Here is a 16,689-nt window from a genome sequence, read left to right as displayed (position 1 = left end):
TGACCACCTCCTGTACCATGTCCGCAGTCTCTGACCACCTCCTGTACCATGTCCGCAGTCTCTGACCACCTCCTGTACCATGTCCGCAGTCTCTGACCACCTCCTGTACCATGTCCGCAGTCTCTGACCACCTCCTGTACCATGTCCGTAGTCTCTGACCACCTCCTGTACCATGTCCGTAGTCTCTGACCACCTCCTGTACCATGTCCACAGTCTCTAACCATCTCTTGTCTTTTATCATGTCTGCAGGGGAGTCTGGACTCTGGAGAGGAGTCAGAGTGAGAGCGCTGCCGGGATGGGGGTCACGGGAGAAGTCAGATGTGTGGGGCCTGCGGAGTGGAGACCAGAGCCGTCTGACTGAGCCCTGCACAGTGCACCTGAGAGGAGGTCAGTGACCAGTCTGATGGGGGGATCACTGATGTAAGGGGGCACTGATATAAAGATCCCTCTATATTAGTAACCTCTCCCCCCATATCTTAATGTATTCACTCTGTGGAAGGTGGTCTCTGGTCACCAGATTGCCCCCCACATCAGAGTTCCTGGCGTTCCCCTTTACATCAGAGTCTGCAGGATTCTCCCCTTACAGTGCGAAGGGGGAACTCTGCGGACCCTGATGTAAAAGGGAACTCTGATGTAAAGGGGAATGCAGTGGACTCTGATATAAGGCGGTTTCTGGTCACCAGAATACCCACTTAAATCAGAGTTCCCCCTTAAATGGTTTTTGACTTTTGTTTAACCTAAACACATTGCTAATAGCACTATCTACATGTTTATAGTTTAAGTATTGATATTTGCACGGTTTAGCACTGAAAACAGCCTGTTTATGTACATTTTTGCAATGCCAGTAAAAAATTGGTGCCGTCCGTAAATTTTGGACGTTCTGCCAGTAAATTTCCCTCCCGGGGGTTGGCAACACTGCATCTGTCAAGTGTGAGAACCGATAACACCTAGCTCATCAACTGAACTCGGATAACACCCAGGACATTGACTGCAAGTATTCTTCCTCCTCAATTCTACCTTATTTTTCTTTTGCTGAATTATGTCTCTGTTTCTTTGAAACACCTTTTTCCTGTAAATATTTTATTTGCACCAACTTTGACATTTACATTATTAAAACCTTATTTTGAAAAGCGTTACCTTGTCCCTAAGTTATTAATGCAAACTAAAAAAGAACCCATCTCTTGAAGAGTGCTACTGTATAGAATAAATCCTATGAACATACAGTACCTGTCTGTGGTGACAGTGTGTGTTACAGACGATTATTCTAAAATCATAATTGGTATTGATAGAATTACATGCTTCCTCCTGCTCTGACCAAATGGGGGTGGTGACATTTAAAGGGTTAATTGCTTAATTAGCCCAGTGACAATCGCTCTCAGGCTGCTGGCACCTAGATTGTGGTCCCGCAAGCTGGAAAATCTTTGTGCAGGGTGCAGCTGAGATTGGCATTGTTACATAAGTGACAGCGTGGTGTGAGATTTGCCGGTCCTTTGTCACGAGTTAGTGAGAAGGACAGGGATCTGATACCCGCGTCTGTCACATATACCATCTCTTTACTTACTTTATTTACATAATTAGTGTCATGTAGTGGTTAATGGATGCACTAATACACTAGTACAAAACAAGGAAACGTGGTATAGGTGCTGCCATCTTGCCTTCTTCCTAAAGCCTGCTGTTGGCTAACGTCACAGAGCTGGTCCAGACTCGGGGCATGATCACAACAATTGAGTCGGGATCCACCCACATGCCTGGATCAACACCAAGCTCAGCCTCTCAGCAAGCCGCTGAGAGCCTGAGCCGGCGACTCCCACCCCCTCCACAGCCCTAAGCTCCAGTAAGCGAGGAGAGGGGCAGAGTGGAGAGCTGCTGATTGATAGTCAGCAACGCTCTGCTCACGGAGCCGTGAGAACCAAGTGATTGGCAGTATTAGATTGCTCGGTTTTTAGTGTTAAAGCCGGCAGGGAACAGATGCAGCATCCATCTGTATTTATAAAAAAAAAACATACATCTCTTTTAAGCTGTCATCATGCTGTAAAAGCAGGGCTGAACTTACCATCACACATAGTAGGCCTGTGTATTCAATTGTCAAAAACAGCTATTGACAGGAAACAACATTGATTATAAAGCAGGTTAAACAGAGCCTCTGATTCCACAGGATAACAAGCACTTAATGTATTTTCCCTATACTTTGCATTTAGGAAATATTGGGGTTGATTTACTAAAGGCAAATCACTGTGCACTAAAAGTGCACTGCAAGTGTACATGGAAGTGCAGTCGCTGTATTTCTGAGGGGAAGATTTGAAATAAGGGGAAGCTCTGCTGATTTTTTTTTTTCCTTGCATGTCCCCCTCAGATCTACAGTGACTGCACTTCCAAGTGCACTTGCAGTGCACATGTAATGCAAAGTGGGTGTGCCTTTAGTAAATAAACCTCATAGTCCAGTAATGGCTAACCTTTGGCACCCCAGATGTTTTGGAACTACATTTCCCATGATGCTCATGCACTCTGCAGTGTAGTTGAGCATCATGGGAAATGTAGTTCCAAAACATCTGGGGTGCCAATGTTTGCCATCACTATAATCAGTTGGTGTTACCTACACATCATAAGCTATACATTATACAATGGGGTGGGATTTTAGTAACCAATCATCTTCAAACTTCAGCTTGTTCAAATAAGCTTTGACAATAAAACTTAGAAGCTGATTAGTTACTATGCACAACAGCATCAGATTCTGTGTGCTCCTGCTCTGTGTGCTACTGTTAGTAACCCCCCCCCCCCCCCTCCAATGCATGCTTTTACTGTCTTCCTTCTAACACAATTTACCTGCACTGAAGTGACTACCATGAATATATTACCTCTGTGTTGAAGTAATACCAGCTTCTTATAATTAAACATAATTATTTTCTAATATATGTTTAGAATGCCACTGCCAAGTAGAAACTACAAGAACTGTTCCAACAAGTTGGTATGATTTCACCATTTACATGCACTAAATACAACAACTGATAGTTAGCTGTACTTTTTATTACTTGAACTTAAAGTAATTGTAAAGACAATAAAAAAAAATATTAAAAAAAATATCATACTTACCTGCTCTGTGCTATGGTATTACACAGAGTGTCCCCGAAGCTCCTCCTCCAGGCTCCTCCTCTTCTTTGTATGCCCCCATAGCAAGCCATTAGCTATGGGTATGGACCTGCAGACTTGTTTATGAGCTAAGCTGCCTGCGTCCATAGACAAAGACTGACAGCAATCTGACAGGATTTGACTGACAGCAACAATGTCAATGGCTCCCACTACTTCAGCAAGGCCTGTGTTAGTGCATGGAGGGGGGGCAGGGAGGAAAGAGCTGCTACAAATGGGCACACTACTGAATTGTGTGAGGACTCAGCTAAGTATTGGTGCGGTGGGGGGGGGCTGGGTTGGTGAGGGACATACTGCTACATGTCATGCCTTCATCTTCATGTCTTGTCTCCTCCTTCATGCTATGCCGCATGGGATGAAGAAGGAGACAAGACATGAAGAAGGAGGCATGACATGAAGAAGGAGACAAGGCATGATGAAGAAGAAGGCATTGCATGAACAGGTGGCTTGGTTACCTAGGTAGAGGTTTTGAAGGGTACAGGGTGCCTTATCTTAGGTTACCTGTGTGTTCTTCATGTCTGCCCACAATCACATGCTGGTCCCATCCCCACCTTTCATCAGCACATGGAAGAATTCCAGGCAGGGGACTGACACGACAGCTGCAGGTGTCAGAATGCAGTGGCGCGCTGTTCAGCCAATCGCGTCATGGCTCCTCCTGTCTCAGGCGGAGTGCAATATCACTCCGACTGTGACAGGAGGAGCCGAACTTTACAGGAAGCAGCGGCACCGCTCAGTTCTTCTCACTGACAGAGTTCTTCACTGACGGCTGACAAGTGCAACCGGGATATTGGGCTGCGCTTGCGGGTGTCAGTGAGCCGCCTGCAGACATTATGCGGGAGGCTCCTGCACCTCGCGGGAGACTTGGGATGCCTGGAAACCAGCGACAGGGCATCCCTAGGTGGCAGTGCGCCCTAGGCAGCTGCCTAATTTGCCTTACTGGTAGCGCCGGCCCTGCATGTGGAATGTTAGAAGCCCTATCTTTGCTTTCTGTATCCCCATGCGAAAATATCAAATCTTGCTTCCCGACCCAGTGACAGTTATCCCAGTTGCCTAATTTGTACCTAAAATGTATGGTCATCCACAGTTGGTTTACAAGAAAGACCTGATATTGTTTTTAAAAATAGAAACTCTAATCATACAAAAATATTAAGGGCTAATGTTGACTGGCATTATTTTTTAAAAAAAGGCTGCATTTTCCCTTCTTTGCCTGCAGTTTAAACAATCAGAGCTGTTCCAACAAGTTTGTATGATTTCATGCGTATAACACCCTATAGTTAGCTGTACTTTTTTCTTGAACTTATTTATATCAAATTCTATTTGGCCAAAATCCAGAATATTGTCTACCCCCTATTTTTAATTCCAGTAGGTTAATAAGTTATCTTAACGTATATGTGAAAGCTCAGCTTGTAAAACAATGCATTTGGTTTAAACTAGAAATACAAAACAAAACATATATATATATATATATATACACTGTATATAGGAATATACTGTACAGTATATATATAGATATATTTATTATAAATACCTTTTTTCTTGCTTTATAAGTGATCACATCAACTTTTTTCTCATATGCAAAAGGGTCTTATAAAGATGGGGGTGGAAAGTACAGGGGGGGGGGGGGCGTGTCAGCAGAGGGAGAGAGACAGTAATACATTGATCTTCCAAGTTAGGAGCTGTGCAGAGGGTGTCAGCACAAGTCTAACCACTGGAGGACAGGCAGGCTAAGCTCCCAAAATAGTCAGAAAACTGATCACACTGGGAGGATGTGCTTCTATGCCTAGCATGGCCAATCTGAAATATGAAAGCAGGGGACTGGCAAGATCACCAGGTTTTTCACACAGAGGAAGCAATTCAAAGAGAACAGGATATTCACAGGGTATAACACAAGTACATGCTACAACAGATACAAATCAGAAATATGAAATGTTGGGGTACCATACACTTTACCTGAAAAATATCCTTTCATGTTGTTAGTGCTGCCGATCTGTTATCCATCTATTTCCATAATTTCCTGGATTCCTAGCATGCTTTGAGCTTTCTTTTCAGCTATTTACTTTCTGTTTCTAAGGACTACGTATGCCTGTGCTCAAATTGTAACATAAAGCTACTGTATGTTTTCAGTTTTGCTGGGATGTGTGGGTTAGGAATAACAAAAATGCTTAAATATCTACCTTTACTAAATATACCAATACCCCAGGACTGGACTGTCTAGACTCCTGTTGCCCAACATGGGGCTGCATTATGACTGCCACCTCTCTCTATGTGGCCTACCATGTGTTGGCCACTATGCAGTGTAGCAGTGGGATGCCAAGTGGCAGGGCGCTCTTAGCACCACTGCGCCTGGCACTGAAATTAAGCCAGTACTAATTGTTGCCTGATAGTAGAACTAAGGCTACGTTCACATCTTGGCGTTGCTATTTACAGGCGTTTTTTAGTCGTCTTTTCAGGTGTTTTTATGGGCGTTTTTTCCAGGCATTTTACAGGCATTTTTGTGCAGGCGTTTTTCGGTTGACTAGTAACCAATGGAAACAAATAAAAACGCCTGTAATCTGCCCAAAAAGAAGCTCATGTACTTTTTTGAGCGTTGGGCATTTTGCTTAAAACGTCAAATGGATAGGATTTGTCTTGTTGGGCATTTTTTGAGCTGATCCTAGAGCAGAAAAACTCCCCAAAAACGCCCCAAAACGCCTACATGTGAACTTAGCCTAAAGTTCTGGCCGAAGGTCATCAGAGAAAAAGGGTGGGGGTTAACAGCACTGCCACTGACCACCAATGCAGGAAGGGGCTTAAGAGAGATTAACAGCACTGCTACTGACCACCAATGAAGGAAGTTTCAAGATGCACTGTTACTGACCACCAATGTACGGGTTGATACTGCAGCCACTGACAGTAAAGCTTGGAGTTAACATTGCTGCCGCTGAAACCAATGTAGGGAGTTCTTTTTTTTTATTGACAAGGATTGTAAGTGACCGTAAAGTACATTAATATGATATACAGATCAATCAGAACGCAAGTATTGCACATAGTATTACATATAGACAGAAAAATAAAAGTCAGTCACCGGACATGTACAACATATGCAGTTTTTTGTGCAAAAAGAGAAAACAAAAAGGACTAATCAAACACCCTGAGCTTGTTAATGGACATTTTCTCAAGATATCAGTTTAACTATGTCGATATAAAGAACATAGGAAAAGTCCCAAGCTCAGGCAAACATCACTAAGACTTTTGGTGTGTTTAAATTCGTAACAATCTATCCATCACTAGCTGTGGAGGGGCAAGGCTAGGGTTATCTAGTCAGTTCTGCCAGACCAGGTTGAATTCTTTGACTGCATTACGGTGGCTATAGGCCAATTGTTCCCTAAGAAGGATAGAGTTCACATAGGCTAGCAACCCACTGGGCCCTAGTAGGCAGAGTAGATGCCAACAAAAATCGGCCAATCAACTTCCTATCAAGGTATAGTAATCTGGTTACTATGATATAAATACCTTTTGGATAAATTTCAGCATCAATCGCACCCAACAGACACACCAGTGAGGTGAGAGGTATAGGTACTTGGGCTAGATCAGAAATAGTCTGCATAACCTCTGCCCAATATCGTGTACGTTTCGGGCAACGCCATATCATATATATAAAGTCTCTGCTGTGGACTGTACATTTTGGGCATAGGGGAGAATCCCTCCAGCCCCTGCTGGGAGTTTAATATTGGAGTCATTGACACCAATACTGTGGTTATTATTGTGGCCACTGACATGAATGTTGGAGGTTATTATTGAGGTCAGTGGCAGCAATGGTGGGGGTTATTACTGTGGCCACTGCAATCACTACAACAGTGATGGGTGTTATTATTTTGGCCATTGACACCAATACTGCCACTGCCACTAACAATGAGGTTTATTTCACTCCCACTTTCTATTCAGTGTGTGTGTGTAAAAAATACAGCTTTGCCAAAATATTCGAGGGTTGAGGTGCACTACAGCCCATGTACTGTCTAATCTACTTCAACACATGAAAATCAGCTGCTGTTGTGCAGCCCTCTTGAAGTGTTGGGGCTGCATTTCAGGCCCCCTATAATTTTCAGGTTGACCAAGATGGCCTAAGCCTTTAAACATGTCATCAGTACTAAAGGGAGCCTAGACAGTTTTTTGTTTATTAAGTATTTCAACCCCTCTACCTGTAGCTGGATAATATTAAGTTCACTTATCCAGGAAGCTAATCCTCTCTACCTGCGAGCCAAGTCCTGGCATACATAAATGTCTAAACTGGTCGTATTTTTTTTTTTTTAATCTTTGATACAGTGGACAAACAAACCCATCATGACACTTTAAAGTAAACCTTTACTGAGAGAGATATGTAGCCTGGCATTATAGGTACCCTTGTGAATATTACACTTTCTCTGAAGGCTCATTCACACTTGTGCTGGGATCTGCATTTTGCAAAACAAGAAAAACAGAGGTCTACGAAGAGGCACAGAGAAAACTAGTGTATTTTATGTGCCCTGTTGACACTTGAATGCAGTCCCTGGATGAGCTGCGGTGCAGAAATCTGGAACATTTCAGTTGTTTTCCATCCCTCACACAAGTTCACCCAAAACTCCATCCCTCTGCTTTAAACCAGTATTTTCAAAAGTAGAGCAGTGGCAGGCGACATATTTCTCTCAACACAGATTTCCTGTCACCTAGCAATTATTAACATCATACATTCCTCTGTTAAAAGGATAGATTAGCTAGAACTGCAGTCAGAAAAAATACCTTAAGAGGCACAATAGCACTATAACATATCCTGCAACTGGGCACTGGAGATCTAGAGAATCATGATGTCCTTGTACAAGTACTGAATGTATCATGAGTCCAGAGCAGCCTTGGCCTTGGTTGGCCTTCACCACACCACCAGATCTCTAGGCATGTAAAAGCATTGGAACTGTACACTGTGGTTGCTAACTCCTTCCTCCTCTATATCCCTCTGCGGAGGACAGCCCAGTGCAGGCCAGAACTTTCATTTCATTGTTGGGAGCGGCGCGGTACTTAGGATTACGCCACCTGCGCACAACAGTAAGTCCTCTCTCTGCCTCCAGCCCCCCCGCTGAACTGATGGGACCCAGCCCTGGGAAACTTTGATTGCTGGAACTATTGGAGCCACAAGCCTCTGGATCACCCAAACTGCACTCAAAGGAAACAAATGTTCCCTCTCTGCCCCAAGGAGTGTTGAAAGTGATGGTGCCTAGGCTCGTTCAGGAGCGCCGGCTCCACCCCCTAAATGCAGCCATGTGTCTATAGGAGCCTTTAGTCTTTTTGCAAATTCCCACAAATATCTGGTTCTCCTGCCAGTGAAGTCCACCTAATGTGGCTTTTTTTATGGGGAGGCAACAATGCTGCACTGCTCTTGAATTCAGGGCAGTGTTGCCACTCTCATGTAGGCTATGCCTGTTTGCTCTACAGTGGGATGTAAAAAGGTTGTAGGGGACGAAGCTAGTAGCACTGTTGCTACAACTTCACAAGCCTGTAGCTCACAGGTGTCAAACACAAGGCCCGCGGGCTGAATGCGGCCCCCCAGGCCATTTCATGTGGCCCTCGCACCTCTCCTGCAGCAACCCCCTTGTCTCTGCCCCCACGTTGTCTCAGTAGTCGGCAGCAGAGGGGACAGAACTCTTTTGCCAGATCCAGTGCTTCTCTGTGCAGCTGCAGAAAGGCTCGTCTTTGACCACCCCCCCCCCCCTTCTCAGAAGTTTGCAGCAGAGAGGAGGGCAGAACTCCTCCTTCAGATCCTGCACCTCTCTGTGCAGCCTCAACACCACCTTTTCTCTTCCTCCCCTGGTTTCAGCATTCAGCAGACCCTGTACTTTCTTCCTCCCAGATTCACCTGCATCTTCTTCCTGGCAGCAGCACAAGGTCAGGGGGTGCATTGTAAAGTAAGGAAGGGTGGATGACTCTTGACTTCTGAAAGTGGGGGGGGGGGGCTCTTGACATCTCATGTAAGGGTGTGGGGTGCTCTGGATATCTAATCTTACAGATATAACTGGCCCTTTGAGGGCAACCATAATGCTGATGTGGCCCGCGATGAAATTAAGTTTGACACCCCTGCTGTAGCTTGTCACTCAATGCCTGGCCACGCCCTAGCCTCTGTTGCTAAAACTGTGAGCTGCAGCATCTTAAAGGGCAAATGTGAGACACAAATGGGTTTGGTTCAGTCAAGGGAGGTAAGGTACATTTTTGGTTTGGATTCTGAGGCTTATGCATTACATAGTAACTGAATTTGGTAATTGTGTACACTGTTATACGGGAACTTTTAGTTCTACTTTAATGCAGACTTAGGGAATCCTCACCAATAGCTATGCTATTCCTTCACTATCTCACAGCATTGTTCTTGCCTAATGTTCTAAACCTTAAAACATTTTAAAGCCAAATACTTTCTAAAATGGAAATGCAGAGTCATTACCATCACCATAAGCTGAGGTCAACATCAAATATAGCCACTTTAAAGTAGCCAAATAAATAATAGGTTTGTAGTATCCAGTACATTTAAGGTGATTATCAGTCATACATACATAAATATCTCATGACATATATACGTGGACAAGGAGTACGGATCTTTTCCCTGATGCTCATGATAGTAGTTTTGCTTGTGCTTTTAAGACTGTATAGGTGGATAGTGCCCATTGACATAAGATGCCTAATGTACAATGTAGATGGCAGACAATCTAATGTCACTTTTCAACCTGTGAGGACAGAAGCTGGCCAACAGATGTTATGGCAGGAATCAAATGCACATGTAGGATTTTTTGAGTACTCCTAGTATTAAGCTGGTACCGGCTCATCCACTACAAGTATACATTTTTAGATAAACATTATTCTAACATATGATTGTGTGACAGACTAGCTACTGCCATCTCTTATCTATCAGTACCTTCAAAGTTGTTCTGAAGTCAAAACATTTTTTGCATGAATGCACCTCCTCCCTAAACATAAACCTGGCTCTTGTCACCGCTCCAGCGCTGTCTTGGCTGCAGCATCGCTCCCCTTACTCTCTGGTCTCACAGGAGGCGCTGAGCACAGCAGAAGCCATAGGCTCCTCAACTCAAACTTCTGTGAAGAGGGCCAGGGAATAGCTTACCAATTCTGTGTATGTGTCTATGGATGCACACAGCCCAGCATGGGAGTGCACATGCATAGGTGCCACCTTAGAAACTGGTTTGTTAAAGAGGCACCCGGAGGAGAGAGGAGCAGACAATGCAGACATGGGACTTGGAGAAGAGGAGGAAAGGGACCTTTCTGTCCAATATTGTTGCACAGAGCAGCTGAGTAAAACATCTTTTTCATTTTAACCAAAAAAAATTATTCTTTAGGAACACTTTAATGTCCTAGGTGATAGACAACAAAGCTAGTTTGTCAAAGCTGTTATCTAATAATAAAGTTGAGCTCTGGGATTTAATAAAAAATACCCTTGCAATGGGTCCCCCCCCCCCCCCCCACTGCATGGGTTAACTGCTTATTAGGTCTAGAGGTAGAGGACCAAGCTGTAATACATTATTCCTTAAAGTGGAAGTAAACTCTTACTTTTCACTTGTACCGACAGGTGAGCCTATAATAAGGCTTACCTGTAGGTACAGCTAAACTGCTAAACTTGCACTGTTTAGGAGATATTCACACTGCATGCAGCCGGTGATGTCACTGGCACATAAGCTCTGAAGGGACAACATACCAGTGCTGTCCCTTAGGAGGCCCGTACCGTGGTCCGTAACTCAAGTGTATGCGCAGGATGACATCATAGGGGCTTGGCCATTCAGACGACTCGAGTTCTCAGACCCGGATGGAGACCAGGTGAAGATGGGAGTCCTCTTAGCAGTGACACTGTTGCACTAGAGGGCTTCATTCTAAGGTAAGTATTTCATAATGTGCTAGTCTGCAGTGCAAGCTCCCATTGCCCATATATAAAATGCAGGACTTCTTGATTCTTAATTGTAAAGCTGGCTATAGATGAATTGAAATTTGGTCAGTTCAGCAGGGACCAGCCAAATTTCAATCCACATATGGCTGTTCCTGTTTAACAGAATTGAATTGTTAGACGGGAATGCTGGAAAACTTTTGTCCACTGATCGGTGTATTCGGACAGCAGAGTCCCAATGTCAGAATATAATGTACCAGTGGGGGGGGGGGGGGGGGATTCCTCCATCTACCTTGTTCGTGTGGATGGAGGAATTTGTTTGTTCTTTTCTTTCAGCCTGCTGATTGAACGAAAAAAAAAAAAAAAAAATCTTCGATAGCCAGCTTTAGAGATGATGTCTGCTGGACGGAGCGCAAAAGAGACAAAGGTTTAGGGACCAGTCACACAGCATGCTGCAAGCATGCCAAGTGAAGATTAAGGTACATGTTATAGCTTATTCCTCTACCCATATAATTAATGAGCATTTAACCCTTACAGCAGGGGTGGGTGGAGAATGTCATTAATGTGTCCTATAGGGGTTTATTTACTAAAGCTGTAGAGTGCAAAATTAGGCTCACTTCTGCATAGACAGCTTCTAACCTCAGCTTCTCCTATTAAAGGGGTTGTAAAGGCAGAAGTTTTTTTTTTTTTCTAATCCTAATCCATTTTATGCATTAAGATAAGAAACCTTCTGTGTGCGGTATCCCCCCTCAGCCCCCCTAATACTTACCTGAGCCCCATCTTTATCCAGCAATGTCAACGAGTGCCTAGGCTGTCTGGGACTCTCCCTCCTGATTGGCTGAGGCACAGCAGTGGCACCATTGGCTGCTGCTGTCAATCAAAGTCGGTTAGCCAATGAGGGGCAGGGCTGGGTCGCGACTCTGTGTCTGAAAGGATACATGGAGCTTCGGCTCGGCTTGGGTGCCCCTTTAGCAAGCTGTTTGCTGCGGGGGCACTCAACAGCAAGGAGGGGCTAGGAGCTCCAGCTAGGGACCAGAGAAGAGGATGATCCAAACCACTGCACAGAGCAGGTAAGTATAGCATGTTTGTTATTTTAATAGAAAAAAACGGGACTTTACAATCACTTCAGGCTTTGGCAAAAGAAAAACTGAAAGCTGAATGGTTTCTATGAAGTGAGCCTAATTTTGCACTCTCCAGCTGTAGTAAATAAATCCCATAGTGACATAGGGGATAGAGGTTAGAACCAGAGCACACAGCAGGGGACCGCCGTATTCAACATTCCAACAAGTGTCCAATGCTGCAGAGTTGAATAGAGTGAAGGTAGGAGACATGGGCTTTTGTAGAGGTGAGTAAAATAGCTCTTCTGTTTCAGGGAACTGACTTTTTTTTTTTTTTCAGGCGACTGACAGGGCTGCTTTAAATTCTGCATTTCAATCTCTCACTGAACACTATTATTATTATATATTATATTTTTTTAATCTTTATGCCTCTAGCATTTGTAAATAGATAGGAAAGTGTATCATATTTACTTGTACTTTTTTACATTTCTGTAGTTACTTCCTGGTTTCCAGGCCTAGGCAAATGATGTCATACATCCCAGGAGTCTTCAGGAGGGGAGGAGTTTTCTGAGCTAAGCACATCCACCTGCCTGCGTGCCTGAGCAAAGGGCAGGTGGATTCCAGGAAGTACTACATGAATCATCTCCCCAGACTCAAGATGCCTATAGTGAAAAAGGGTAGAGGGTTGTTTTTTAAAGTAATTTCTCAGCCTGAAGACATGGATGGATAGGGGAGTTTGCTTTAAATATTATAAATGTGATAGCATTTTGGTTTGTGGTGCTCCGATGCAATGTAGTTCTGCTTTAAGAAAATGCACTCGCCATGCATGATGCTTATGACCTGTGTCAGAAAATGCACTGGCCATGCATGATGTGTTTGACCTGTGTCAGAAAATGCACTCGCCATGCATGATGTGTATGACCTGTGTCAGAAAATGCACTCGCCATGCATGATGTGTATGACCTGTGTCAGAAAATGCACTCGCCATGCATGATGTGATGACCTGTGACAGAAAATGCACTCGCCATGCATGATGTGTATGACCTGTGTCAGAAAATGCACTCGCCATGCATGATGTGTATGACCTATGTCAGAAAATGCACTCGCCCAGGCATGATGTGTATGACCTGTGTCAGATAATGCACTCGCCATGCATGATGTGATGACCTGTGTCAGAAAATGCACTCGCCATGCATGATGCTTATGACCTGTGTCAGAAAATGCACTCGCCATGCATGATGTGATGACCTGTGTCAGAAAATGCACTCGCCATGCATGATGTGATGACCTGTGTCAGAAAATGCACTCGCCATGCATGATGTGATGACCTGTGTCAGAAAATGCACTCGCCATGCATGATGTGTATGACCTGTGTCAGAAAATGCACTCGCCATGCATGATGTGATGACCTGTGTCAGAAAATGCACTCGCCATGCATGATGTGTATGACCTGTGTCAGAAAATGCACTCGCCATGCATGATGTGATGACCTGTGACAGAAAATGCACTCGCCATGCATGATGTGTATGACCTATGTCAGAAAATGCACTCGCCATGCATGATGTGTATGACCTGTGTCAGAAAATGCACTCGCCATGCATGATGTGTATGACCTATGTCAGAAAATGCACTCGCCCAGGCATGATGTATATGACCTGTGTCAGAAAATGAACTCGCCATGCATGATGTGATGACCTGTGTCAGAAAATGCACTCGCCATGCATGATGTGTATGACCTATGTCAGAAAATGCACTCACCATGCATAATGTGATGACCTGTGTCAGAAAATGCACTCGCCATGCATGATGTGTATGACCTATGTCAGAAAATGCACTCGCCCAGGCATGATGTGTATGACCTGTGTCAGAAAATGCACTCGCCATGCATGATGTGTATGACCTGTGTCAGAAAATGCACTCGTCATGCATGATGTGATGACCTGTGTCAGAAAATGCACTCGCCATGCATGATGTGATGACCTGTGTCAGAAAATGCACACACCATGCATGATGTGATGACCTGTGTCAGAAAATGCACTCGCCATGCATGATGTGATGACCTGTGTCTTTATCGAAAATGGCACAATACATATTCTCTGGATTTTCATCTAGTTCAAGCAGCAATTTGTTTTTTTTGCATTTTAAAAAAAGGCTATCTGCCATAAAGATAAATAGAACTGCATGTAAAAAACATGAGTATAGCACCATACATGGCTTTTATATGGATCTTAATATGGGACATATCCTCTATACCTGTGTCAAAGACTTGTAAAACGGTTCCTTGCAAATTTAAAGTGCATTAGTGTGAAGCCAGCCCTGAAGCTTGACTTAAATTAAGGCTTGAAAAAAAAAATAAAAAATATTCTGGGATTAAACTATTACTGATGATGAAAACTGCAAAGTCCATAAATGTTCCACTAGCACATATCAAAGACTGAAAAACCACGTTGTCTATTACACACACACACACACGCACACGCACACACGCACACACACACACACACACGCACACACACACGCACACACACACACACGCACACACACACGCGCACACACGCGCACACACACACACGCACACACACACAAATATACCGTATATTCCATTTTAGACCTATAGGGGCTGTTTTACTAAGGCAAATAAGCTGTTCACTTTACAAGGAGATTACACTTTGCAAGGTAATTTGCCCCAACAAAAGAATACCCAATCAGGTTCGAGGAAAAAAAAAAAACCCAGCATCTTAACTTGCTTGTGCTTAGATGATGGAAGTCAGCCTAAACTCTGGGGAAAATACCCTTGCAAAGTGCAACTTTCCTTTCAAAGCAAACAGTTTATATGCTTTTAGTAAACCAACCCCAAAGTCTCAAGCGGAATTATTAATAAAAAGATAATATACATGTCAGCATTCATAATAACTGTTTGGTAACAGTTGTGATTATCCTGCACAAAGCTAGTAAGTGGAAACACAAGAAAATGTATGCCCTGAAGACGAGTGTACATTTGCTTGCCTTAGAAAGCAGTTTCTCGTGTAATATTTCTATCAAAGTAACCTAGATTAACAAATGATGTCAGGCATACATCGCACTGTGTTTGGTTTGCCCACATCTATATTTCAAGAGCACAGCTTTGACCCAAGGTCAATATTTAGGAAGCCCCGACTCCTCCAGTGCTGTCACTACTAGACCAAGATCTTTGCACTGTGCTGCTCTCTGTATTACAACTTAATAACATTGTAAATTAGCAATGTTGCATTAACAACATTTAAATAAATAAATACTATGATACAAAAGTGACATCCTAAAGTTACATACATAGCATGATCTGACATTCAGTTATTTACATAGTACAGTATGTATATTATTTTCTTGTTCATGAATCCTATATCATGTAACTACATCAGCTTGTTCCAAAGAAGCCTATACTGCGATTATGTAATACAGGTAGCCCTCTTTTAATGGCATTAAACCTTTATATCAACTATTTCATTGTTGCAATCATGCAGAATGTAACCTTAGAGTAGCAAGAGCGGTATACATGTGTATTTGGTTATTATTAACAGGCAAGTAGATGCATAAAGTAAGCTTCAGATGTTATATATAATATTGGATGCAAGAGAAAGTATTCTCATTGCTGACCAATTCACTCTGAAGGTTTAGGCATTATATATAGTATATATATTACACATGATATAATGATCACTATAGAATATGTAGAACACAAATGTCATCACCTATATATTTACCATACCATTTTTTTAATACTAATTATAATTAAAAAGGATATATAGGAAACTACTTTGACATGCATGAATACACTTTACTATACAAAAGTGATCAAGAAGAAACCGTTAATCAATAATAAAGGAAAAAGTCCTTGATCGATTTAGGAAAAGAAAGAAAACGTATTTTCCAAACAGATCTGCATCCACCTCCCTGCACTTACCGCTTGTACCAGGTCGGCAGCGAAGCAGACAGCGAGAAGAATCAGCAGAGACAGCCTAGAAGGCACAGACAATCCAAAAGTTACACTTTATTCACCGGGAATTCACCGATCAGCCCCATGACCCTGCCAATTTACCGTGTGATCATCTTCGTGCAATGCGTCCCCCCTTCGATCCTCTGAAGTCACAGTGGTCTGCGCCGCTGGCTCATTGAAGGCTTCCACTCGGAGATCGGCGAACAAAGTTCAGGAGGGGTGTCCCCGGGACCAGCTGGAACAAAGAAAAGGGGACAGCTCGTTAGACTGCAGCCAGGGGGGAAAGATCTAGGAGGGGAGAGGAAGAAACTGCTGGAGGTCGGAGTGCTGCGACTACCTGCATACACTTCCCTGCCCGATCCTGGAGGACCTATCCTTCCATGGACTGCACAGCCTGCACAGACTAGGCATGGAGGAGAGGGGGCGTGGCCACCGCCTGTCAATCACTGGCCCTCTGTGGCTGAGCAGAGTGCACTGTGCTGGGACTTGATGCTCACATCACTTTCCAATATTTTCACATATAATATTAATGTAACAGAAATGTATCTGTCAGTCAATACATGTGTATATGATTCTTCAGGGGTGATTATTTATAACTGATCATCATTGTCCTGCAGAGTTTAATCATT

General features: G+C 43.5%; 1 protein-coding gene across 1 annotated transcript in view; it reads right to left on the bottom strand.

The window, feature by feature from the left end:
- Window positions 1-16,489, bottom strand: part of LOC309560790 (uncharacterized protein) — a 332,027-nt gene extending 315,538 nt beyond the window's left edge. Inside the window, exons 1-3 of the mRNA XM_082264455.1 lie at window positions 16,398-16,489; window positions 16,163-16,295; window positions 16,028-16,082 (exon numbers count right to left, since the gene is read on the bottom strand). Coding sequence (XP_082120581.1) covers window positions 16,028-16,082; window positions 16,163-16,173 — 66 coding nt within the window. The 5' untranslated portion in view covers window positions 16,174-16,295; window positions 16,398-16,489. The remainder of the gene's footprint in view (window positions 1-16,027; window positions 16,083-16,162; window positions 16,296-16,397) is intronic.
- Window positions 16,490-16,689: the final 200 nt, after the last annotated feature.

Source organism: Pelophylax lessonae, assembly GCF_965119305.1.
Source record: "Pelophylax lessonae genome assembly, chromosome: 7".
NCBI lineage: Eukaryota > Metazoa > Chordata > Amphibia > Anura > Ranidae > Pelophylax > Pelophylax lessonae.
Note: the sequence above shows the minus strand (reverse complement) of the source record. Positions and strands in the feature narration are given on the sequence as shown.